The 24,755-nt window shown below is 45.7% G+C and overlaps 1 protein-coding gene across 1 annotated transcript in view; it reads right to left on the bottom strand.

Annotated features, from left to right (window-relative positions):
* BAIAP3 (BAI1 associated protein 3) overlaps positions 1 to 24,755 on the bottom strand; it is a 335,128-nt gene that overhangs the window by 122,705 nt on the left and 187,668 nt on the right. The window contains exons 7-8 of the mRNA XM_075318086.1: positions 23,520 to 23,586; positions 618 to 831 (exon numbers count right to left, since the gene is read on the bottom strand). Coding sequence (XP_075174201.1) covers positions 618 to 831; positions 23,520 to 23,586 — 281 coding nt within the window. The remainder of the gene's footprint in view (positions 1 to 617; positions 832 to 23,519; positions 23,587 to 24,755) is intronic.

Raw genomic sequence — 24,755 nt, forward strand, 5'->3', positions numbered from 1 at the left:
GGTGCCTTCCTTTATTTGGGGGTGTCCGCTTTCTTTTGAGGGTGTCTGCCTTCTTTTGAGGGTGTCTGCTTTCTTTTGAGGGTGTCCGCTTTCTTTTGGGGAGGTTTGCTTTCTTTTGGGGGTGTCTGCCTTCATTTGGGGGTGTCTCCTTTCTTTTGGGGGTGTCTCCTTTCTTAAATGGAGTCCTGCAGTATTCTTTAACTGTTTTTAGTTCCTTAGACACTTCCTTATGGATCCACAACTAGTGCTTATTTTTTGAGTAGGGCTTATATTTTAACCATATTAAAAAAAAGCTCCAAAAATCCTACTAGGGCTTATTTTGGGGGTAGGTCTTATTTTTCAGGGAAACATGATACTTTAATACAATGTAAAAGTACACTATCTTCAGTGCTGTCCCAGGAAAATCTATAATAAAATATTTACAAAACAATGTGAGGGGTGTACTTACTTTTGTGATATACCCTATCTATTTTCACTTTATGTGTCTTTTTTTAAGCTGTGCCCCATAGATTTATAAATCTTTTTGACATATGTCCCCATAAAAGAACATGGTGTAAGGGTAAGCCCCTCATCTGCGCACTGCGGATATTTTAGGCGCTCTGTGTCGTGCCACTTACAAAAGGAAGTTTTCGTTCCAAATTGGATTTAAGGTATTGCTCTTCACCTCGGTGACCTGGATATACTTGGCAGGCAGCACTTCCCTTATACTTGAGCGTTTCTCCATTTTGTCTTTCTTCTTTCGGAAGCTAAATTTTCGCTCTTTCTTTTCTTCGGTCTCTTTTGAGCTTTGCACAATCATAATTCCCAGCATGCAATATGGGTCGCTGAAACCTATTCCAATTATAAAGAGGCATGTAACCGAGCCGGGAACATGACTGATTTTGCATCTAATGAGAATAATAATTTCACAGAATTGTTGACCTCTAAAAATGTATGTTTTCTAATGCCATATGTGAAACATACCAGGCATTCATCACATCGCCCGCAAATGGGCTTTTAAAGTGGCTCGTATGAGTAAATACTGCTTAATAGCTTCCATTAGCCACATTCATGGCCAGGCCTATATTTCCCCTGCTATACCGAAGGTTTACATATGATTTACAGTTATATTATACTCAACAGTCCTTGCATATTTTATTTTTCTATTAACCCATCCCTCACCAATATACTATAGCCATACGTTGTTATTATAAGAAAATAGATAAATCTATCAAATTGATAAAGACATCAATATTAGGTTGTTGGGGGTCAATCGGCTCTTTGTAGTGGGGCTCATATGAGTGTTGTAGCCCACTCAAAGTTTGCATTGACTTGCAGGTAGGTTTGTACCTGCCTACGCCATATTTGTTTTTACTAAGTGTCATGAGTGTATCTCACTCGAGAGATACCCTAGGTGATTCTGGTGTCAGAAGGTCACAGCGCCTCAATAATGGCAGGTCCACTGCTGATATTTATTAACATCTCCTTCCTTGTGGTGCTGTAATGGTTAAACACCCTTTCCTGCCTAGCTGCTGGCTGTAGCTTCCAATCTCACGTGTGGCTCTTTGGGATCACTCCCCTTCACTATTTAAGTCATGTGATATGTTCATATGATGCCTGTGATAGAACCTGAATCCTCATTTCTATGTGGTCTACTTTGGAAGGAGCCTGCTCTGGAAGAAGTTTGTCGTGTTGTGTGCAGCAGTGGTGTTTGCTGCACTGAAGGTGTCTGGAGTGTTTTTCCTTGCATGTCTATTTTCCCTGGTTGTATTCCTTCCCTTGTGTTTCTGTATTGTAGTGGCGAGTCTAGTGACCTTGTCGTCCTACACAGTAGCCAGGGCGAGTGCAGGGCTAGCTGAGGACCTAAGGTATCCAGCTCGGCGACAGGTTGCAAGAACCTACATAGAGACACTAGGGAGCTCAGACGTCAGCTTGAGGTGAGTTCAGGAGAGGCCCCCTCACCCCTCACCCTAGCGGCAGGGACCTCATTTGTATCGTGACCCCGTGTTCCCTGTGTGTTCTAACATATTCTGGGGGTTTACCAGGTACAAGTTAAACCCTGCTAGTCACGTGCGTGACACTAGGGTACTCAAGCATTGTCCCATTCACTGCCGTGCTTCGCTGCAATTAGAAGAACAAAAAAAGCAAATCCTAAACAGCCTGCAAGTCATTCTAAACAATGGCTGCTGCTTTCGTAGAAGCGTCCAACAGCTGAGAGTCAGACCCCACTGATCTAATAATGGTGGGCACAGAAAGAAGAGAACCCCTTGGCAAGAAGAACATATGGGCCCTTGCAGTCTATCATAATACATAATTCCACCTACTTCTGAGGTAGAAGTGGTCCCCCTTAGACTGCCCAGGTTGCACCATTGTTATGTCCACCCCAGATTTCTGGGATAGGCCATAAATTCTAAAAGTCCCCTTTAAGTGCTTTCAACCTCCTTCTTTGCCCTCGGGACAGGGCTAGTTTAGTCTTTGACTTGACACTGGTTGCTTGCAACCCATTGTTTGACAAAGCTGTAAAACCATACTCAACCACACTGTGTCCTCTATGGTGTGTAGGAAAATACACTGGCTCTCGGCAAGTAACCAAATGACATGAACAAAGAAAATGGAAAAAGCCCACCCATCCTCCCCCGAAAGTGATCTGTTTATGGCTAGCTATATGTTGGCGGAAACCCAAACTGCCAATCAGTGACTTCCATTGGGATTCTGGTCAAGTCTGGGTCCAGAACAGAACTTTATCTAAGCTCTCTAAACTTCCATGGGTCCACTCATCTATATTTTCTACCCATGTTCTCAGTTCTTCCTGTGAGGGTCATTCTCACACTGGTATTTGAGACTGGTCTTCTCAACAGTTGCTCTCAACACTCTAGGTCCTTGTGCTCACTCCCTTGTTCCCCCCTGAATGTGCACTCCAGCCCCTCCTCACAACACTATGTGCTCAATTGGATGGTATCTTCCTAGATCACTAGGCTCTTTCATCTTTCTTTAGCCCAGTGGCTACTTCAGGTGTGGCTAGCTGTTTCTCTGATGCTTAGTATCTGCCCTCACCTGGCTTTGGCTATGGTAGATATGTCAGGTAGCACAGGACTTCAAGCTTTCTCAGCTTTGCTCATCTGGACTTTGGCGGTTAGAGGCTACTTTAGGCAATATGCTTTTTTCCTGCTTCTCCAGCTACTGTCTCTTCTAAAGGGAATACTCCCTATTGGCGTAGTCTCCTCCTCCTTTATGGGCAACTGGTCCCATTCGCCTTGGACAATCACAGAGGCACTTGCTCCTCTGTAACTTGGTGTAAGGGTATGATTCTGTCACGGGCGGAGGAGGGGACGCCGCGTTCTCCCACTGCTGCTCGGGTCCGGCTGGCACTGCGGCCTGCTGCTGCCGCTGCTCGGTGGCTCGAGCGATGGGCCGGATCCCGGGGACTCGAGCGGCGCTCCTCGCCCGTGAGTGAAAGGGGTTGTTTGGGTGTGGGAATTGTTTATTGTCCATGACGCCACCCATGGTTGTGGTGATTTGTTGGCACCACCACTGCTCTGTATGGGGATCCCGGGACGGATGGTATGGAGCAGCCAGTTGTTGTGTTGCCCCTCCGTGGGTAGGGGCTGGTGATCCCGGGGCCCAGTGATGAGGTGGGAGGTGCAGGGCTTGGTGGGCGCAGGGACGCGGGGGCAGCGCTGTGCCTTGCGGCACTGTGGTACTCACTCAGCCTGAGACGGTGACACAGTTCTCGGTAAAACACACGGCTGGAAAGACGGTTCCCACGGACGGCTGCACTTGCTCTCCCAGTAGGTGACTGTGATGTCCCTTTGTCCTGCACCTAATGTTTCTGTGTTGGTAGCGATGGGTTCCCACCGGTAACCCGCTCCCCGACTTGGATATGGGCCGGAGGAGCCCTACTTTGCCCGCAGGCGCTGGCCCTGAGAAACTGGTGCCCTGGCGGTGGCGGTGTCTCTCTGTAACGGTCGGACTGTTGCCTTCAATCGGGACTTGGTTGTTTGGAGACAGACGTCCCCTTCACTGACGGATTTGGCAAATTTACGGCGACTCCAAGCCTTGCCGGGGTCCGAGAGGCCCCTGCCCTGGTGCTGACTGTTCTTTGTATACTGCTCCAGACCGCCGGGCCACTACCCGTCCGCAGTCCTTCCAGCAACCTCCGAGCAGTCCCCCTCCAGACCGTCACCGCCGTTGCTGACCTTGCTGACACTGTCCTGCACACAGCCGGACCAACTTCAGGCTTTACTACTCTCACTTTTACTCTTTTCTTCACTCTTCACTCAAGCTCTCCCTGAGCTAAACTTCACTCCTCACTTCACTCCTCACTTCACTGCTCACTTCACTGTTTACTCCTTCTTGTCCAAACCCTATCTGCCTGGTTCCTCCCGCCTCCAGGGCTGTGTACTCCTCGGTGGGCGGAGCCAACCGCCTGGCCCACCCCCTGGTGTGAACATCAGCCCCTGGAGGAAGGCAACAAGGATTTTAGTAGCCTTGGTGTTCCTAACTGGGGTGTAGGGTGTGATGACCTGTGACCCCTGGCTTGCCCAGGGCGTCACAATTCCACCTGTGTATTACTCAGAGAGTCTCTCTCATTGGTGTCCCCCCGGCACGGCGCACACTCTCCTGACAGGAGCGCCTCAGCTGCATGGAAATACATGCAACCGACCCGCTCCTGTCAAGAGATTGTGCGCCGTGCTGGGTGATACCGATGCGAGACTCGCCGAGTCATACGCAAGTGGAATCATACCTTCAGACACAGTTTCCACTACTTGTTTGCTAGTCACTACTTTGTACCAAAGTTGTCGCTAAGTCACTACACATACTTTCTGCAACCGACACTGGATGGAGCAAGACCAGTCCCTTAACCTCCATCTGTCACTCCAACTCTCTGACCAGCCTCCCTCCTTCTCCTGGACGACAGACGTTAAACCTAAATTGATGCGGTATTTAGGAAAGATGATGATCACATTAGGCCTAAGGCATCTTTTACACTTCTGTCGGGCTCTTTCATGCTTTGAAAATGATATAAACAAATTGAAAAAACTGATGACAAATGGGCACCAATCACATCAGTTCTCCAATATGGTTCCCCTCGGCCTCAACGATAAAGAAACAATCGTGACGGAACGTATTTTCCTCTATGTTTCCCTTGGGAACACTTTACTTCTTACTTCTGCTGAGATCCATTTCTTATTTCAGCAAGTAATATACAGAAGAGCCACAAGGATATACGATAAATAATGAGACTGAAACCACTTGCTGTCGTATGGATAGGAAAAAGAAGCCATAATTGAAGAAAAAGTCCATAAATAGAATAGAACTGCTATAATCTAATAAATCCAGGTATCCATGTGGATTTTGATGAGATTTTAAAATCTGAAGCTGTTTTTATAAAGAGATTTTTTTTTTCTACAAGGTTTTATTTATGCTCCCCACCCTACAAGGTTTTTTGACTTGACAGTATCAAGTTCCGAGCAGATTCCAAGAGAAGATTGCATGAAAGTTGTTTTTTTTAAAAAAATTTAGGTGTTTTTCCCATAGTCTTTTCTTTAGGACTCAAAATACTGTCCTATGGTGTCTAGAAGGAATAGTTCTAGGCAAAAAAAATCTGTACGAATCTGTAGAAGATGGATCTGATATATGGCAGTGTGTTCACACGTCCTGTGATCATCCGTTAGAATGGATTTTTTGTCCATTGTTAAATAACTGTTTTCTACTGGATCCGTTTTTGTTTTGTTTTTTTTTAACATCGGAGTCTATGGAGAAAGAATCCGTTAACGGATTGTTATTTAGTCATCCATTATTCTTGTATTTGTAACGGATCCGCTTTTTTCTTACCGGATCCGTTTCAAATGGAAGATAAATAGCAATCTGTTAATGCATTTGTTCTCCATAGACCCGCAGGTTAAAAAACCGGGGACACCAGACATAATTTTGCCAATAGATCTCTGCAGGATTCATTCTAATGGATGATTACAGGACTTGTGAACTCAGCCAGTATTATAGAGAGAAATACCTTGTACATCTCTCTTCAATTTAGCCTGCATCATACCTAGTACTTATAGGGGTAGTACCAATATGGATCGCAAGGATAGGGGTCCCGAGTCCCGCCTTTGAAATGAGAGATGGTCGAACATTTGTACTGCCGCTGCATATAAAGTCAATGGAATGAATATCGCTAGCTGAGCACTATACCTAGATTTAGCAGACCCACAGACTTTGAATAGTGCAGACATGGCCAAGCGTGACTAGCACTCAATTCAACTGGGGGACTCAAGACCTTTGTTTTCATGACTGGGGGTCCCAGAAATCAGCAAATTATCCCCCATTCAACATACTTTGCAATTATGCTAAAATCCCTTTATGGATCCCCTTAAAGAGGTAGTAAAGTAGAAAATAATACAGTTAAAGGGGTTGTTTGGTCTTAAGCTACAAGTCTGCAGTCACTATGTGACTGTAAACTTGTGCATCCTCGCAATGTGCAAACAGCGGGCATGTGACCGCATGTATGTAATTTGCATACATGAAATCACATGCCAACTAGACTGTGTTCAGCCTTGCTCAATGCAAGTGCTGGATACAGTCTAGTTGGTATGTGGCCCGAAGTATGCATATCACATACTGGTGGTCACATGACCATCCACTCTTGGCGCTGTGAGAAGGCGATTGGTTATGCCATTAATGGCAGGTATGTACCACACAAGTGGTGTGAACCTTGGGAATGCTGGCACATGTAGTGCCACAGTTTTGTGGCTCACAAGTGTTCACAAGGGTGGCTGGAGAGATGGCTGGGTCTGGCCACCTACGTACCCCTGCCCATGGGTGCGTTTGATATGTGGCTGACACGTCACATGGCAGGTATAATGGAGTCTGCTGGTTTTACAGATGGTCAGAGAATGTGCTGCACATGACGATAGTGTGCTGGAGGTCTCAGTCTGGGTGAAGACTGGGGAGAGACCTTTGGAAGTCAGTCCGGGTGAGGACTGAGAAGAAACTGCAGCCCGGCTGGAGTGTGCTGTGGCTGAAGGGACAAACCTCTGCTGGAAGAGAATACACTAACAGGAGCCAGTGTGTGGAGGTGGCCATTCCTCCACGATGGACTTTTAATGGACTGGTAGCCCACGGTATGTGGCGGAGTGGCTTGTTCATGTTTCAGAGCAGTTTATAGCAAGTGTTTTAAACTGCTGGAATTGTTGGAAAGACAGTGTTTCTTGCGTTCAAATACTATGAGCAAATCCCCACAGTGCAGACACCGGAGAATCCTTACTGCCTGCAGTGTGCGTGACGTGAGAATTCACAAGTCTGCAGTCACAGTGATTGCAGACCTGTAGCAGGAGACCCCCTTTAAGCTGGTTTCATGAATCTGTAAAACTGCCATCTTTGACGCTCGGATTACAGATTGGAATGAAACAAACTATGATCACTACAAACGTTCAGTCCAGTAGAATGGAGGATGTACAACATTTATGGTCAAAATGCAGCTGTAAATCCAGCCTTCTACTGATTACATAGAACCGGAAACCCTCCGGCCTCTGCCGATTCCATTCATCTCCGTCTATTTGCCATTGACCTTCTTGCAATTCTACTCTTTTGAAGAACACAGTAAAGACGCGTTCCCAACATCACAAAAGTCACAAACATGAAACGCTTTAAGACGCCGGCTTCTATCTCCCAAGGATTAGATGTGTCTTGGCATCTCCTAGGGGCAAAGTTATCAAAATGTGTCAGCTGCTTGTAGCGCTGGACGGGGAAGCAGATTTATAATTAAGCAAGGAAAAAAAACATAAAGACGTTGGATCTGCACCAGTTTCTTTTTTCATTCACTGCCACGTTCGTTCTGAAACTGGGATGTCTTGATAAAGAGACCCCGAGGACTTGCTCTGATTTTTAGCTTTCTTCTCCATATATTCGCTTGTTACGATGGAGCACATGTGCAGCAAATGACCAATGATCCACATATCTGGATCACTGCAGCCGAGCACCACCAGCCTGATTGCTTTCAACTGTTATTCTTGACCTGTAGTCTAGAGTGACACTTCCTTATATATAGATGAATGGATCCTGACATGTGCCTGCAGCTGCTATCCTGAATGCTAGCAGAAGGCCATCCCATTGCTTTTTCATTCAAAGAACCAGAAAGATGCACATCTGCTGTACAAAAGAGGCTCAGTCTTAGGGGTCGATTTCTGCTACCCAGAATAGAACTAAGAATAATGAAAAAAAAAAAATGACTTCCAGCGTTGCTAATCTGAAAATAGTGCTTGTGCCAATACAAAGTAACTGAAAAACATAATAAAAAATGCGCAAATAGCTAAAAAGGGCTAGGAAAAAAGAATAAAAATTGTAACAATTTTTAATATACATAGTTATCAAAAAAGCTTTAAAATAAGAACCAAAAACGGTTCAAAATAAAGGAATTGGTGTCTATTTTATAATAAAATATTGATTTTATTTAAATTATTAAATTGGCATATACCGGAATACATATTCAAAAACAATGTAGGACAGGATCAAAAAACCCAATATAATTTATCAGCGGTATAACAGGTAATACAAATGCCTAGTGCAATGACCACTAATATATAAATATCCGTTGGTTATATATCACATATACGGTAAATAATAAAGTGCAAAGAGCTATTTTATATGTAGTTATATGTAATACTGGAAGAGGAAGGTATAGTAAAAATGACTTATTGCTATAAAGTGCCTGTGAAGTGCAAGAATTATTTCCAAATTTGATATATCTTGAAATGGGTCAAAAATTATTAATATATAATTAAAAAAAAATAATATATAAAATAAAATATTAAAAATTATTAATATATAATTATATTATAATATAAACACAACAGTGTAGCTTATTTCATACTTTATATACACTCAACATTGATATTGCAACACCAAAAAGAAAAAAAGTCGTGACGTCATATGGAAATCATAGGATAGACATATCTTAAGGATATGTAATTGATGAAGAAATGGAAATAAAATATTCAAAACATCTTCATTTATTCAGTATCAAGTATGAGCATCTGTCACGGTCATCTCCCTGCTGTTTTGAGACTAGTGACAGCCTTAGGACTGGAGCCTCCTATCTCCATCTAGGCTCCTCATTTAAACAAGGTTTCCTTGCCTTTGGCATCTCATGAGTTAATTTCTGTTTCTGTTGCCAGCAGCTCTGAGCTGCATTGAGCCCACTCCCATTTAGGTCAAATACTTGAGCTTTCCCAGCAGACCCTGGTTCTGTTAGAATTCATTTCTACTTTGGCCACCCTGGTGGAAGGAACTGCTGAGGTTTTCTTCTGTGCTCATCCACCTGCTACTATAGAGTCTGTCTGCTACGGTGAAGTTTGGTGTTTTGTATCCTGCTTATTCCTCCCGTCTGTCTTTCATTTCCCTCTGCGTTTATTAGTTTAGTGGCGAGTCTAGTGTACTTGTCAGCCTACTCACTAGACAGGGTGAGTTTAGGGCCAGCTGAGGGACCCAGGTCTCCTGCTTGCCGACAAGTTGAAAGAACCTGTATAGCAGGGGTCTCAAACTCGGCTGGGTGTATGGGCCGCACAGAGGAAAAAAAATAATTTGGGGGGCCGCATTCTTTGCAGGACAAAGTGACATTTTTATTGGTACCATATATAATATATATATTTTATTTTTTTGTTTTACACACCTTGGGATCACTGATTTTCAACATTTTCACTTGTTCATTATAGAAAACGTGCACATTCTTTGTTTAAATATAAACCTTTTTTTTTTTTTTTTTTCATTTTATCCCTTTTTTGTAACTAATAGTCTTACAATTAGCTTTATATAGAAATTTTGACCAACATCTTTTAATAATGTTCCCCATATTGTTGTAACGTGCCCATCCTTGTCCCCTTGTAGTATTGTGCCCCATCCCACAGTAATGTGCCCATTCTTGTCACCTTGTAGTATTGTACCCCATCCTAGTCCCCATCCCACAGTAATGTGCTCATCCTTGTCCCCATCCTAAAGTAATGTTCCCCATCCTTGTCCCCATTTTGCAGTAATGTGTTCCTCCTTGTCCCCATGTTATAGTAATGTGTTCCTCCTTGTCCCCATGTTATAGTAATGTGTTCCTCCTTGTCCCCATGTTATAGTAATGTGTTCATCCTTGTCCCCATCCTATAGTAATGTGTTCATCCTTGTCCCCATCCTATAGTAATGCCCCCCATCTTATAGTAATGTTCCCCATCATTGTCCCCTTGTAGCAATGTCCCCATCCTATAGTACTGTCCCCATTGTATAGTAATGTGCCCATCCTTTAGTAATGTGCCAACCTTGTCCCCACCCTATAGTAATGTCCCCAGCATTATCCCTATTCTATAGTAATGTTTCCCATCCTTGTCCCCTTGTAGTAATGTCCCTATCCTATAGTAATGTGCCCACCTTGTCCCCATCCTGTAGTAATGTCCCCATCCTATAGTACTGTGCCCATCCTAGTCCCCATCCTATAGTACTGTGCCCACCTTTTCCCCATCCTATAGTAATGTCCCCAGCCTTGTCCCCATCCTATAGTCCTGTGCCCATCCTAGTCCCTATCCTTTAGCAATGTGCCCATGCTAGTCCCTATCCTATAGTAATGTGCCCATCCTAGTCCCTATCCTAATGTCCCCATACTATAGTAATAATGTCCCCATCCAATAGTATTGTGCCCATCCTTGTAATGTCCCAATCCTATAGTAATGTCCCCAGCCTTATCCCCATCTCATAGTAATGTGCGCACTTTGTCCCCATCCTGTAGTAATGGGTCAGCAGCTCCGCTCACCTTCCACAGACGCCGGAGTGAAGCTGAGGGGCGGTCTCCGGCCCCATATCCACAGTGATTGGAGAGATCGGTCACAAGGCCGGTCTCTCCAATCAGAGCTGGGGGCGGGTGAAACACGTCACCCAGCTCCAGCCAATGATCAGGGTTACAGCTTGTGACGGGGTGTACAGCAGAGCAAGGAGAGACAACAGGCCGAGGAACGATCCAACAGGTTTATTCACAAGAACACTGGAACAGCACACGATAAGTCCACGTAAAACAGATTCGGGGGCCCTTCCCGACAATCCTCGGACCGGATTACAAAGCAATCGTCCTTACAGTAGTCCAAAGAGTTCCACACAATCCCACGGGCCGCCACACAGGCCTAGCTCCGTCCGTGTCCACAGCCACACAGGCTGGAGCTCCTGCTCCCTTCAAGTTTCAGCTCACTCTGCCTGAATCTCCCAGGTAAGCAGAGTTTACACTAGTTGGACTCTAGGCCCACCTCCCCCTACTCCCAGGGATGGAAGTGCCTCAAGAGGATATAACCTTGCATTTTAGGGGGTGATTACCTACAACAATAGAAATGTACACAGAAGTAGTTCAAATAAGACAATGAACCCAGCTTGAAATAGGAATCTGTACAGCATATACAGTGAGAGGGTAAATTACATCTTCACAATCCCTCCCCCTCCCAACTTGTGTACGTACTAGGGACCTCTACAGGTCACTGGTTAAGTACACACAGGCAGAGCGTTACTTACATGTGGCTTCATGCAGCCACGAATTGGCATCGTAGCTCTCCCACATCATTGCCCAGGAGAACAGCTGCAGGCAGACCACCCATCACCCCAACCACACATCGCCTGACCCCAAAACCAAAGCTCAGATCCACAGTGGCTGTGGGAATAGTCCTCCATTGTCCACCAGCCAGTTCAATGACAATCCCAGGTCCTCTATGGATTGCCTCAGGCCGAACCACTCGGGGATCAGCCAGTGTGAGGAAAGCACCCGAGTCACAAAATCCAACAAGTCTCTGTCCATCCAGCACAACCTCCTGCAAGTGCTTACCTCGATGAGCAGAAGTCGTCATAACTGCAGGTCGCACCCCGTAAACTCCTGGTGGTGCAACATGGGGGGCTGAGTCACTAGGCCAGTCCTCACATAGCGGTGCCACATCTTCCTCCATGGCGCTGGGCTGTAAATAATTAACAATCCGATTGGGCGCAGGATCAGTCCACATTTGAACAGCTGGGCAGGAGACTTGCCGATGCCCTGGCTGTCCACATTGATAGCATCTGAGCTGGGTCTCCCTCCATCCAAGGCGTCCTCTTGGGTAAGGGGTAGGGGAACTTGGAGGCCGGCTCCCACCTGAAGGTGCTGTAGGGGTTTGAGGATGATTCCTCCATGGCCTGGCTGGGCATGAGGCCTGCAAATGCCCGGGATGCCTACAAACATAACACCTGCGCTCTGTTACTTCCTCTCCCCGGCGTATTCCAGAAAGTGCAGTAGAAGCAACTGGAGGCACATTAACACGGGTATCAACATGTGGTGGCTTAGAGGAACGGGGAACAATGGGGACAGAATAACTGGGGGCATCCGGTGTTGTGGAGCTGTTAGGCGTCTCTCCATCCTCCAACAGAACCCTCCACTGAGGCTTGATGGTGAGAGCCTCATCAGCGAGAGCAGCAGCTTCCTCCACTGTCGCTGGTTTTCTCTCACGCACCCATTCCCGGATCTCAGCGGGGCACTGGGCAAAGAATTGTTCTTTTAGGATGACCTGCAGGAAGGTCTCCCAAGATAAGGCCTCCTCTGCCTCCAGCCAGCGATTACATATTTGTTTGAGTCTATGAGCATATATCTTAAAAGACACTTCCCCATCACAGGCTAAAGCACGGAACTGAGTCCTGTAAGTGTCTGGGGTCACAGCATAATGTTCTAGAATAGTCTGTTTAATATCCGCATACTCACAGTTCCACCGAGGGTCCATAGCTCTATAGGCTTCAGCAGCTCCCCCCTCTAGGAGCCCAACCAGATGCCGGACACGCTCCCTGTCCGGGACTTCCATTAATCGACACTGATGCTCAAAGTCCTGGAAGAAGCCCTCAATGTCGCCTGCAGCCTCATTAAACGGCTTAAAGTCTTTGCGGGACACCCTGGGAAGTTCCCTCATGATGGGTGCTGGGGTTACAGTCTGTCTGGAACCTCTCGCGGCTTCTACAGCGAGCTGCTTATCCAGCAATGCCATCTCCTCCATCCTGCGCTCCTTCTCTTCAGCTCCACGCATGGCCTCCCTCTTATCTTCTATGGTGGCCTCATCTCCAAGCAGTGCCATCTTTTCCTTGTACCACACAACCCATTGACTTTTTTGGGTATTCACCTCCAGCTCCAGTCTTTCCTCCCTTTGCTGTGAGGATCCTTCCTCCACGTCATTTTGCGAGCAGACTCCTTCTAGCGCCTCAATCAGCTGCTCCTTGGAGAGTCCTTTGAAACGAACTCCTACTTCACGGGCCTTTGATTGCAGGCTCCCCAAAGTCCAGGTCTTGTACTCTGCAGTGCTGGTTCCTGATGTTGAGCCATTGTCCTCCATTCCTTCTGCTCTGATCCCGCCGCTGCCACCAGTTTGTGACGGGGTGTACAGCAGAGCAAGGAGAGACAACAGGCCGAGGAACGATCCAACAGGTTTATTCACAAGAACACTGGAACAGCACACGATAAGTCCACGTAAAACAGATTCGGGGGCCCTTCCCGACAATCCTCGGACCGGATTACAAAGCAATCGTCCTTACAGTAGTCCAAAGAGTTCCACACAATCCCACGGGCCGCCACACAGGCCTAGCTCCGTCCGTGTCCACAGCCACACAGGCTGGAGCTCCTGCTCCCTTCAAGTTTCAGCTCACTCTGCCTGAATCTCCCAGGTAAGCAGAGTTTACACTAGTTGGACTCTAGGCCCACCTCCCCCTACTCCCAGGGATGGAAGTGCCTCAAGAGGATATAACCTTGCATTTTAGGGGGTGATTACCTACAACAATAGAAATGTACACAGAAGTAGTTCAAATAAGACAATGAACCCAGCTTGAAATAGGAATCTGTACAGCATATACAGTGAGAGGGTAAATTACATCTTCACACAGCTGCCCTGATCTTGGCTGGATTTCAATGTTTCAGCGATTTTCAATGGCTGAAACATTAGTTGCTGTGATTGGCTGACGAACGCCGCTCAGCCAATCACAGCCTCCGTAGGTCCAGGGAGGAGACACCACTCCTCCTGAGGTCCCCTCCTCCCCGAATCTAAGATATTTGCAGCCATCGCAGCCACCGGGGCCGCGATTTCGCCATGACGTACGGGGTACGTCATGGGTCCTTAAGTACCAGGGAGCCATAACGTACCCAGTACGTCATAGGTCGCTAAGGGGTTAACGTCCAACACACACACACACACACACACACACCATTCTTCTCACCTGTCCCGCGCCCCCTCCGCTGCCTCATCTCTGCTTCGTGCGGCCCCCAGGCCCGTGCCCCTGGTCACTATCGCGGCAGGTGCAGTGTCACTGTCAGTGATTTATGTGAGATGATTGTATTGCCGGCGCGAGAGCGCAGCACCAACAACACATTCATCTGACATAAAGTGCAGACAGTGGCTGCGGCCCCTGCACCTGCCGCGATAGTGACCAGGGGCACGGGCCTGGGGGCCGCACGAACTACCCTGAGGGGCCGCATGCGGGCCGCGTGTTTGAGACCCCTGTGTGTATAGGGATGCTAGGGAGCTCAGGAGTCAGCTTGAGGTGAGTGCAGGAGGTGCCCCCTCACCCCTCTCCCTAGTGGTAGGGACCTCCATTGTATTGGGACCCCGGTGGTCTGATCGCATGTGTCACGCGTTATATATGGACATATTCTACTCCGTTCGTGACAGTGCCACATGAAGCAATCTCTGCATTTACAGTCTTGACTGCTATCAATGAGATTATTACTGGAGAAACGAAGAAACCTCAGGCAAGGATGTGGATAAATGAAAAAAAAGAGTTAATTGAAAAATACATAAAAATTTTGCACAGGTAAGGCACCAGACCTCGGCTAGACCAGGTCTGGTGGCTTAACAGTGCAAAGTTTTTATGTATTATTTATCCACATCCATGCCTTCCTCGCTGGAGGTTTCTTCATTTTTCCTGTATTGCTGTATTCCTTCTTGGTGTTGTAATTTCAATGTTGCAGAGTGTATATAAAGAATGTCATAGGTTATACTAGCAATACAAACATAAAACTGCATGCTGACTGTTTCCTTCATTCTGAGCTTAGCCTTTTTCCTTGCTCAGTCGTTATTGAAAGTGAGGAGGTGGGCCACTGTGAAGGCCATGTGTCAATCATCCTATAGTCCATAAATGTATAGTAGATGTGGGTCACACAAATGGGACCAGCATCTATTTAAAGAACAGGGCTAAGTCATGCGCTGTGATCAGTGGAGCGGTGGCCACACATAAGTGGCTCTATTCATTCCATTCATAGGAAGCCCAGCCACCTCTCCAAGAACAGGGCCACATAACAGGGACCATCACATGGTGTCTGGCTCAAAACTTGCAGACTGTCAGAACTACTTTGGACAGTGTTCACACAGCCAAGTCAGACACTTCACACAATGCTGTTTATGAGTTGCACAGACAGGCTTGGGCATGGACCAGCTGTGCTCATGTTGGTGATCGGGCTTGCAGGAGTTAATTCCTGCTAGCCTGTGGATTACTGATGGAGGCACATGTTGCAGGCAACTTATCACAGTCGCCTCTGCCCTTTTAAGATGGTGGAGATTGGTCTCCCATGCCGATTATAGCTTTATGCGATCCCAGTCTTTGTGCTTTCATATCCAGGTGCTGGTGCACTTCTGTGTGCTGCTTTGTGTGTTATGGAAATACTCTTGCTGTCTGATTATTTCCTCCCTTCCCTTAGTTTCCTCCAGACCATGTATTGTCTATACCTCTGTGAGTGATTGCTGTGAGTTTGAGTTTTGGTTTTTCACCCATCTGTTTATTTGTGTGGGATTAACAACTCTTGTACTGGCCCCTCTCCTGGGTGGAGGGAAGGAGGCCACTAAACCAGAGTCTTTCAGGAGTTAGGGCAAGGAAGGCGGCCCAAACATGGTCACCTTCAAAAGTATCTTTGGGATCAGAGTCAGTTAGGGTTCCCCTAGCCTGAGGGCCAGTTTAGCCTCCCCTGTTCCAAATAATCCCATCATATCCCATGACAGGAGCATTCTTGAGATATATGTGGGCCCCTTTTGGTGAGACCCACATAGATCATACTTTTAGTGCAGAAACAGATGAGACAACACATAGGAAAAAAGTAATTGGTTCCATTGTCACCTCCAACTGGGATTGTCTTGTGTTGGATCATTGGTACCTACTAGCCAAGGCCCACCAGGGAATACCTTGGCTTTCCAGGTGGGCCAGTTCTAGCCTGCTCCCAATATTCCCCATAATGTGTTGTAAATATTCTTATAGTTTTAGAATTCGTGCCATCAGTGCAGATTTATAGTAAAACACATCACACTTTCCTGCTCTTGGTTCCTAAGCAAAATTCTTCCTTTACTTCCAACAGCCATGGGGTTGCATGAGAACAACCTGTTAGCAGCCGTTTACTGTAATTTCGCCGCCAGTCTCGTCGGATATCAGCGGAGCTGTGTTACTAATTGGTTTTGTAAGGGTAGCTTTGGGCAAGGAAGTACAGTATATTGCCAATAATACTGCCCTCCCGCAGTCATAAATGTGCCACCCAGTTGCCCACCCCATTTGATGGATAGTGCCACCATGGCTCAAAGCATTATTATCCTCATCGGAATCAGCATGGTAAAGCAACATTCTATTGGAAACCATGACAACAAAATAAATGTTTCGCAGAATTTAATTACCGTACAATGAACTCGGGCGCACTTGGAAATGTTTACAAATAAAACACAACATGGATACACAGCGCGCCGATTGTGTTCTCACCCAATTATGGCAACACATATTGTGCACAGGTTCTCGCACACAATGTGCTATGTGTCAGGATTTTTTGGAAAGATCCATTATCCTCCTGTGATTTAGAAGAAGCCAATATTTTCTGTTACATTCCCTGCTGTGGTCTACATGCATAAGCAAAAATAATGATAGAAAAATCAAAAGTGACAAATCGAGGAAACATTATTTTTTGCTACATGGTGTGCACAGCTTGCATTAAAGTAGGAGATCACATCCTCCTGTGAACCTTCTAGTAACTTTCAGTTGCATGATCATTTATGACATTGGTAAAGATCCCATACTTGCGAACACTGGTTTAGATAAAATGCTACATAGAACACAAGTGAAGAGCATTGTATATACAGTCATATGAAAAAGTTTGGGCACCCCTATTAATGTTAACCTTTTTTCTTTAGAACAATTTGGGTTTTTGCAGCAGCTATTTCAGTTTCATATATCTAATAACTGATGGACTGAGTAATATTTCTGGATTGAAATGAGGTTTATTGTACTAACAGAAAATGTGCAATCCGCATTTAAACTAAATTTGACAGGTGCATAAGTATGGGCACCCTTATCAATTTCTTGTTTTGAACACTCCTAACTACTTTTTACTGACTTACTGAAGCACTAAATTGGTTTTGTAACCTCATTGAGCTTTGAACTTCATAGGCAGGTGTAGCCAATCATGAGAAAAGGTATTTAAGGTGGCCACTTGCAAGTTGTTCTCCTATTTGAATCTCCTATGAAGAGTGGCATCATGGGCTCCTCAAAACAACTCTCAAATGATCTGAAAACAAAGATTATTCAACATAGTTGTTCAGGGGAAGGATACAAAAAGTTGTCTCAGAGATTTAAACTGTCAGTTTCCACTGTGAGGAACATAGTAAGGAAATGGAAGAACACAGGTACAGTTCTTGTTAAGCCCAGAAGTGGCAGGCCAAGAAAAATATCAGAAAGGCAGAGAAGAAGAATGGTGAGAACAGTCAAGGACAATCCACAGACCACCTCCAAAGACTTGCAGCCTCATCTTGCTGCAGATGGTGTCACTGTGCATCGGTCAACAATACAGGGCATTTTGCACAAGGAGAAGCTGTATGGGAGAGTGATGCGAAAGAAGCCATTTCTGCAAGCACACCACAAACAGAGTCACCTGAGGTATGCAAAAGCACATTTGGACAAGCCAGTTACATTTTGGACGAAGGTCCTGTGAACTGATGAAACAAAGATTGAGTTGTTTTGTCATACAAAAAGGCGTTATGCATGGAGGCAAAAAAACACGGCATTCCAAGAAAAGCACTTGCTACCCACAGTAAAATTTGGTGGAGGTTCCATCATGCTTTGGGGCTGTGTGGCCAATGCCGGCACCGGGAATCTTGTTAAAGTTGAGGGTCGCATGGATTCAACTCAGTATCAGCAGATTCTTGACAATAATGTGCAAGAATCAATGACGAAGTTGAAGTTACGCAGGGGATGGATATTTCAGCAAGACAATGATCCTAAACACTGCTCCAAATCTACTCAGGCATTCATGCAGAGGAACAATTACAATGTTCTGGAATGGCCATCCCAGTCCCCAGACCTGAATATCATTGAACATCTGTGGAATGATTTGAAGCGGCTGTCCATGCTCGGCGACCATCAAACTTAACTGAACTGGAATTGTTTTGTAAACAGGAATGGTCAAATATACCTTCATCCAGGATCCAGGAACTCATTAAAAGCTACAGAAAGCGACTAGAGGCTGGTTTTTTTGCATCCCCGAGGAAGCACTACAAGCGAAACGCGTCAGGGCTTCCCCCTCTTCTTCACCGGACCTCTGACACGGCAATTATACAGGCATCTATTATGGGTAAGCACTCGCTTTAATCTATGCACAGCCTATGGGTTTTTCTAGGATATATATGGTGGGCTCTACTATGATACTTTACCTTATAGACTGTGCATAATCTTTGCCTATACACACTGTTGATATATGTGCTGCTGAGGTCCCTGGAAGGGAGATCTCTGTTAGTTCTGGAACCTTTCACTGTTATATTTTTATAATCTACTTTCTATACCAGTACCCCCATCTGTATGTGACATTGTTATAATAAATATTTATTTATAATTTTGGGTGTACTAGCCATCTTTTCAATATTATGTTTGGCCATATGAAACTCAGTCTCCTTCATCATTTTTTCATTGTCTTATTGAGTGGCCTTTTATATTATATTGAATATCCACCTGTTACCCTGTCTAACTGCTCATAAAGCCATTGGGATGATGGCAATTGTTGACCAGGCTTAGGCTTAAGGCTGCTTTACACCAGACAATCTATCGTGTGATAGATCGTCGGGGTCACGGTTTTTGTGTAGCACATTCGGCATCGCTGGCGATGCCGGCCTGTGTGACACCTCCTAGCGACGCAGTATCACTCACAAATCGTGAGTCATGTACTGGTCGCTAGGTTCCATAATATCGTTTAATTTAGTTGTTCATCGTTTCCGTGGTAGCACACGCCGCTCCGTGTGACACCCCGGGAACGATGAACAGCAGCTCACCTGCGTCACGCGGCCGCCGCCGGCTATGTGAAGGAAGGAGGTGGGCGGGATGTTCCGCTCATCTCCGCCCCTCCGCTTCCATTGGCCGGCGGCCGTGTGACGTCGCTGTGACGCCGAACGCCCCTCCCACTCCAGGAAGTGGACGTTCGCCGCCCACAGCATGGTCGCACGAGAGGTAAGTACGTGTGACGGGGGTTACCGACTTTGTGCGACACGGGCAGCGATTTGCCCGTGACGCAAAAAGGACGGGGGTGGGTACGATCGATTGTGAAATTGCACAATCGGTCGTACCGTGTAAAGCAGCCTTTAGTTTCTCAGCTCTTTAACTTTTGAATGTGTGAGTCAATATACATACTGTCATTATTCCTATGTGCAGAGCATTCTGTATTGTTCTGCCATGCTCTCCTGCGGAGCCGGTATATGTTGCTTATGGTGCAGAGCGTTTTGCAGGATGAATGGTCTGCTGGTTGTTTCACAGCACTGGGTTTCACACTGGTCTTGGGAGGTGCTATCGTAGATGCTTCTCGTTCCCGGTGATTGCTCTGCTTTATTAGGGAGCGTGTTAGCTCAGGACACCGCCAGTCATACTTCCTGGTTACAGTTGTTCTGTTGGCTCCCGTGGTGCTCAGTGTTCTCATCTTGGTCTCTTGACTCCGGACTGTTGTTTACCCATCTCTACCTGTCCTTCCCTGTTTCTGTTGTAACTTCCCACCTTTTGACCTCGGACTTCCTCCTGACCACGTCCCCGCCTGCTCTCCTGGAACCCTGACCTTCAGCTTGTATCTTGACCTCGTCTCTGTCTGCCCCATGTACTCTCGTGCCCTCCTGGTTTATGATCTCAGCCTGTCTGACTACCTCTCCATTTACTGTATACAAGTGTGTCTAGCGCCACCTTGTGACAGACATCTTAAATACACTATATATTTAAGAGTAGAGGGTAGACAAACACAGATGAGATTATTTTGATCTGAGCCAGGTATGTAAAGTAAGAAGAACCGTGAACAAATCTGTTGACCACATTGACAACATCCACAGCAACTATTGGCCATGTTTAGGCAATTAATGGTCTTTAGTTTTACAGTTCTTTGCTGGTCATTGCTTTGTAAATATCCTATGTATAAATTGTAGAGATGATCAAAAAGATTCACTAGATCTTGATTGCTGATTCAATGGCATGATGGTATTCATAATATCATAGAATGGTAGAGTTGAAAGAGACATCAAGGGCCATCGGGTCCAACCCCCTGCAAGTGTCAGTTTTCCTAAATCATCCCAGCTATATGTTTATCCAGTTTCGCTTGAAGATTTCCATTGATGGAAAGCTCACTACCTCCCGTGGTAGCCTGTTCCCCTCCCTGACTGCCCTCACTACCTCTCGTGGTAGCCTGCTCCACTCCCTGACTGCCCTCACTACCTCCCGTGGTAGCCTGTTCCACTCTCTGACTGCCCTCACTACCTCCCGTGGTAGCCTGTTCCACTCCCTGACTGCCCTCACTACCTCCCGTGGTAGCCCGTTCCACTCTCTGACTGCCCTCTCTACCTCCCGTGCTAGCCCGTTCCTCTCTCTGACTGCCCTCACTGTCAGAAAGTTTTTCCTAATGTCTAATCTGAATCTCCTTTCTTTTAATTTCATCCCATGGCTTCTTGTACTTCCTTCTGCTAATTAGAATAGGGTAGTTCCCGCTGCACTGTGACTACCTTTCGTAGACCACTATTAAGTCTCCGCTCAGCCTTCTCTTTTCCAAACTAAACATTCCTAGTTCTTTAAACCAGTCTTCATATGACCTGGTCTGCAGACCTTCTACCATCTTGGTTGTGCCAATATATCGAAGTCTTTCTTGAATTGGGGTGCCCAGCTGCCTGACCTGGCACCAGGACCTGAGCCCTGCGATTCAGTTTCTAACTGCTGTAATGCCTGGCACCTCTTCTGGATTTGTAGATGCCCAGCGCGATGCCAAGAGTGCTTTGCGCTGCAAGATTGAGGTCACATCAAGCTTATGAATCAGGGGAGATGCCAGAAATCCCAACAGGTAGAAGGTGGTTTCTACAGCCCTGGTCTGGCGGCCATGAACTACCGACATGGTAGCGGGAACGGGGTATTGCATATCTTTTTAATTATCTCTAATGAACTATAATTAACAGAGAAAAGGAGATAAAGTAAGGTGATATGCAAACTATAGTCAGGTGTCCAAAGAAAGAAGTCATGCTGGTCAACATTGACCCAAACAACCAACGACATTGGGATGATGTCCATGTTGACCAGACTTTGTTGTTTTTTGGGTCAACGTGATAAACTTTTCAGATATACATAGTCAAATTGTATCTTCAAGGAGGAAGGAGACGAACTCTAGTGACACCTATTGAATGTAGCATCCTAAATGTCAAAAGTGGTCCTTTAACAAGCCTTTTCATATGACTTAGGATTTATGCCAGATCAGAACCTCAATTTGCAGACAATGTTTCGGGATGGTTGTCCCTCGTCAGTGCAAAGTATGAGGTCTGATCTGGCTGTATGAGAAGCTATAGTGGGGTCTAAGTGGAAATCTTTTCTCCTTGCGGAGACCTGACAAACCAATTCTGGCTGCCAGTGAGGAGTTTTATAGCTGCAATGCTCCTGTGGGAAATATTCAAATTGTCTCTTCAGGGAAGAAGGAGACTAACTCTATTTCCACCTCACTGGCAGCCAGAATTGGTTCGTCAGGTCTCCGCAAGGAGAATAGATTTCCCCATAGACCCCATATAGCTTCTCATACAGCCAGATCAGACCTCATACTTTGCACTGACGAGGGACAACCATCCTGAAACACAGTGTCGGCAAATTGAGGTTCTGATCTGGCATAAATCCTAAGTCATATGAAAATGCTCGTTAAAGGGCCACGTTTGACTTTTAGGATCGCTACTTCCAATAGGTAGCGCTGCGCTAGAGTTTGTCTCCTTCCTCACTGAAGAGACAATTTGAATATTTCCCAGAGGAGCATTGCAGCTATAAGTCTCCTCACTGGCAGCCAGAATTGGTTTGTCAGGTCTCCACAAGGAGAAAAGATTTCCCCTTAGACCCCAGATATACATAGACATTAAGTGTTGAGACCAGAGTTCGGAATTACAAGAAAACAAAACCCTTGTAGGAATCTGCTGCCCCTGTTGACTATTTTCCTAAGATTATGGCATCTAAAATCTACCGTAGGTAATTTAATGTCTTGAGATTCTGTCTTTTCCTAATAGTCAATGGATGCAAACTAATGTTTTATAGATATCCAATGTCAAACATAGTTATTATTAAAGAAAAGTAGGTAACCTCACATGAAATATTGGCCATACTCAGCTGTCAGGAAAATGAAGCAATAAAGGTCAATGTTGACCCAAGTTAATAATGTTGACTAGGCATAGGTTTGGTTTCTCAGCTTTTTGCCTCAATGCTTCCAATGTATAGGTCAATATACATAGAGCTTGTACAAACATAGCAGCAAGTATAGCTAGATATACAGGAGAATATTTGGAACACATTGACAAGATTCACAGCTACAATTGGCAATTAATGGATTCCAGCGTCTCAGCTTTTCGGTCAATGAACACAATGCAATGACGTATTGACTGTTATCTGGGTACCAAGACTTTGATGGCGCATCCTTAGAAGCTTGGAGCAAAGTACTAATTGTTGAGCACTTATGATTGGGGCAACCCTATTATTCAGCTGATCTGTGGGGTTGATGTTGATGGGCTATCCTAAAATCATGGAAAACCAATAAATTAAGAAGAAGTAACCTAAGGATCAATACGAACAAGATTAAAAAAATCCATGTTGGTCAATGTTGACCCAAACTGACCACACCTTTGGGATGACGGCAGCTGTTGACCAAGAAGAAAAGGTTAGACCAGAGTCACGTAAAATAAATAGAAAGCCATCATGTCGGGGTATGTTGACCATCTTTGGGATGGTGGCAGCTGTAGACCAGGCTTAGGCAACCTGTGGCTCTCCAGCTGTTGTTGAACTATATATTCCAGAAAGCCTAGTTCAACAACAGCTGGAAAGCAACAGAAGTTACCTCCTTTGTACGTCAACATCTGGAGATCCAGAGAAAGGACAGAAGAGCAATAGAATGGAAATTCGCAGCCTCGAATGATATTCTTCAGCTTGATCAGAGGTAAATAAGTAAAGTTGATGTTGGGATGAAATAGAAAAATATAATTCTAAAAAAAGAGAGATTTAGACTTTTCCTCATTTAAAATGATGAGGATTCTTACCATTGGCATCTTTTGCGAGAAGATTTCTGGCCTGAACCACTGTGACTTTCAAAGCGTAGATGGGTGCCTGAAAGAAAGGAACATCAAATGAAGAAATATAAAGGGAAGATCACCCTTTGAAGATGAATGAAATGTACATCATATGCCTGCGTTTGCCAAGTCTGTCGGCGGTCTATTAGAAATTTTTCTTTAAAACATACAATTTACTTTGGATATGGATTTAAAATAAGGACGTGGTAACCTAGCCTCAACACTCCAGGTGAGGAGCAAAGGGTTTTTCCTAAAGTGAGTAGTTGCGTCGTCTCATGTGAGGAAAACAAAAGTGAGGAGTATTCAACTTTTAAGGGGTTTTGGACCACAGGCGGACACAGTGCAAAATTAGTATATGGGCCCTTTTTAGTCCAAAACTCACCAAAATGCACAATTCCACCTGCTTTGAAGGTTGTAATGGGCCTCCAACCTCCTTGTAACGCCTGCCTGGATCCACAGACTCAGATGGGCTGTAAAGGGGAGGCTAGAGGGAAGCTACTCACCAAGTAGGACCCCCAGAACCCTGAAACCCTTTAACCCCTATACAGGGATTTGGAATTACACCGGGAACTGGAGATCACTACCCATGGAAGGCTGCAGTCCGATGAGAGTAGTAGTCAGGCAGGGTCAAACCAGGAATTGCGGAACAGGGAAAGAATCGGCAGGCAGTGACGTAGTCAGTAAACGTAGCAGAGGTCAGATCCGGGTCGGGCAGCAAGGTACAAAAACAGTAGGCAGAAGGGTAGTCAAAACACGCAGAAGTCAACACACAGGAATCACCAAACAGAATAGGATGTAACAGGAGCCAGGAAAATCCGAACTATATCTGGCAGTAATCATGTGACAGGAGGGGAAATAAGAAGGGTGTGGTGTCTTCCCATTGGCTGTAGCTGAACGCCGGCAACTTCAGCTGGAAGACACATGCCACCCACAGTCAGCCAGCGGTACAGCAGATCCCAAGCTAACCCAGCCCAGTGGATGATCGGAGCCTGCGCCCACTGGTGCCGCTGGCATCGACTTCTCTCCCATCACCAGCACCATCCACGGCAGGAACACGGCGTCGCCTGCCGATCGGAGCAGAAGTCGCTGGAGCAGACTCCGGCAGTGACGTAACACTCCTGGACCGATGTGGTTGCACCAGTGATATGTCCACCCCGGTTTTGGACAATGCTTATTTAGTAGAACTGCTTTTTTTAGGTGATCACA

This window comes from Anomaloglossus baeobatrachus, chromosome 7 (genome assembly GCF_048569485.1).
Source record: "Anomaloglossus baeobatrachus isolate aAnoBae1 chromosome 7, aAnoBae1.hap1, whole genome shotgun sequence".
NCBI classification, from domain to species: Eukaryota; Metazoa; Chordata; class Amphibia; order Anura; family Aromobatidae; genus Anomaloglossus; species Anomaloglossus baeobatrachus.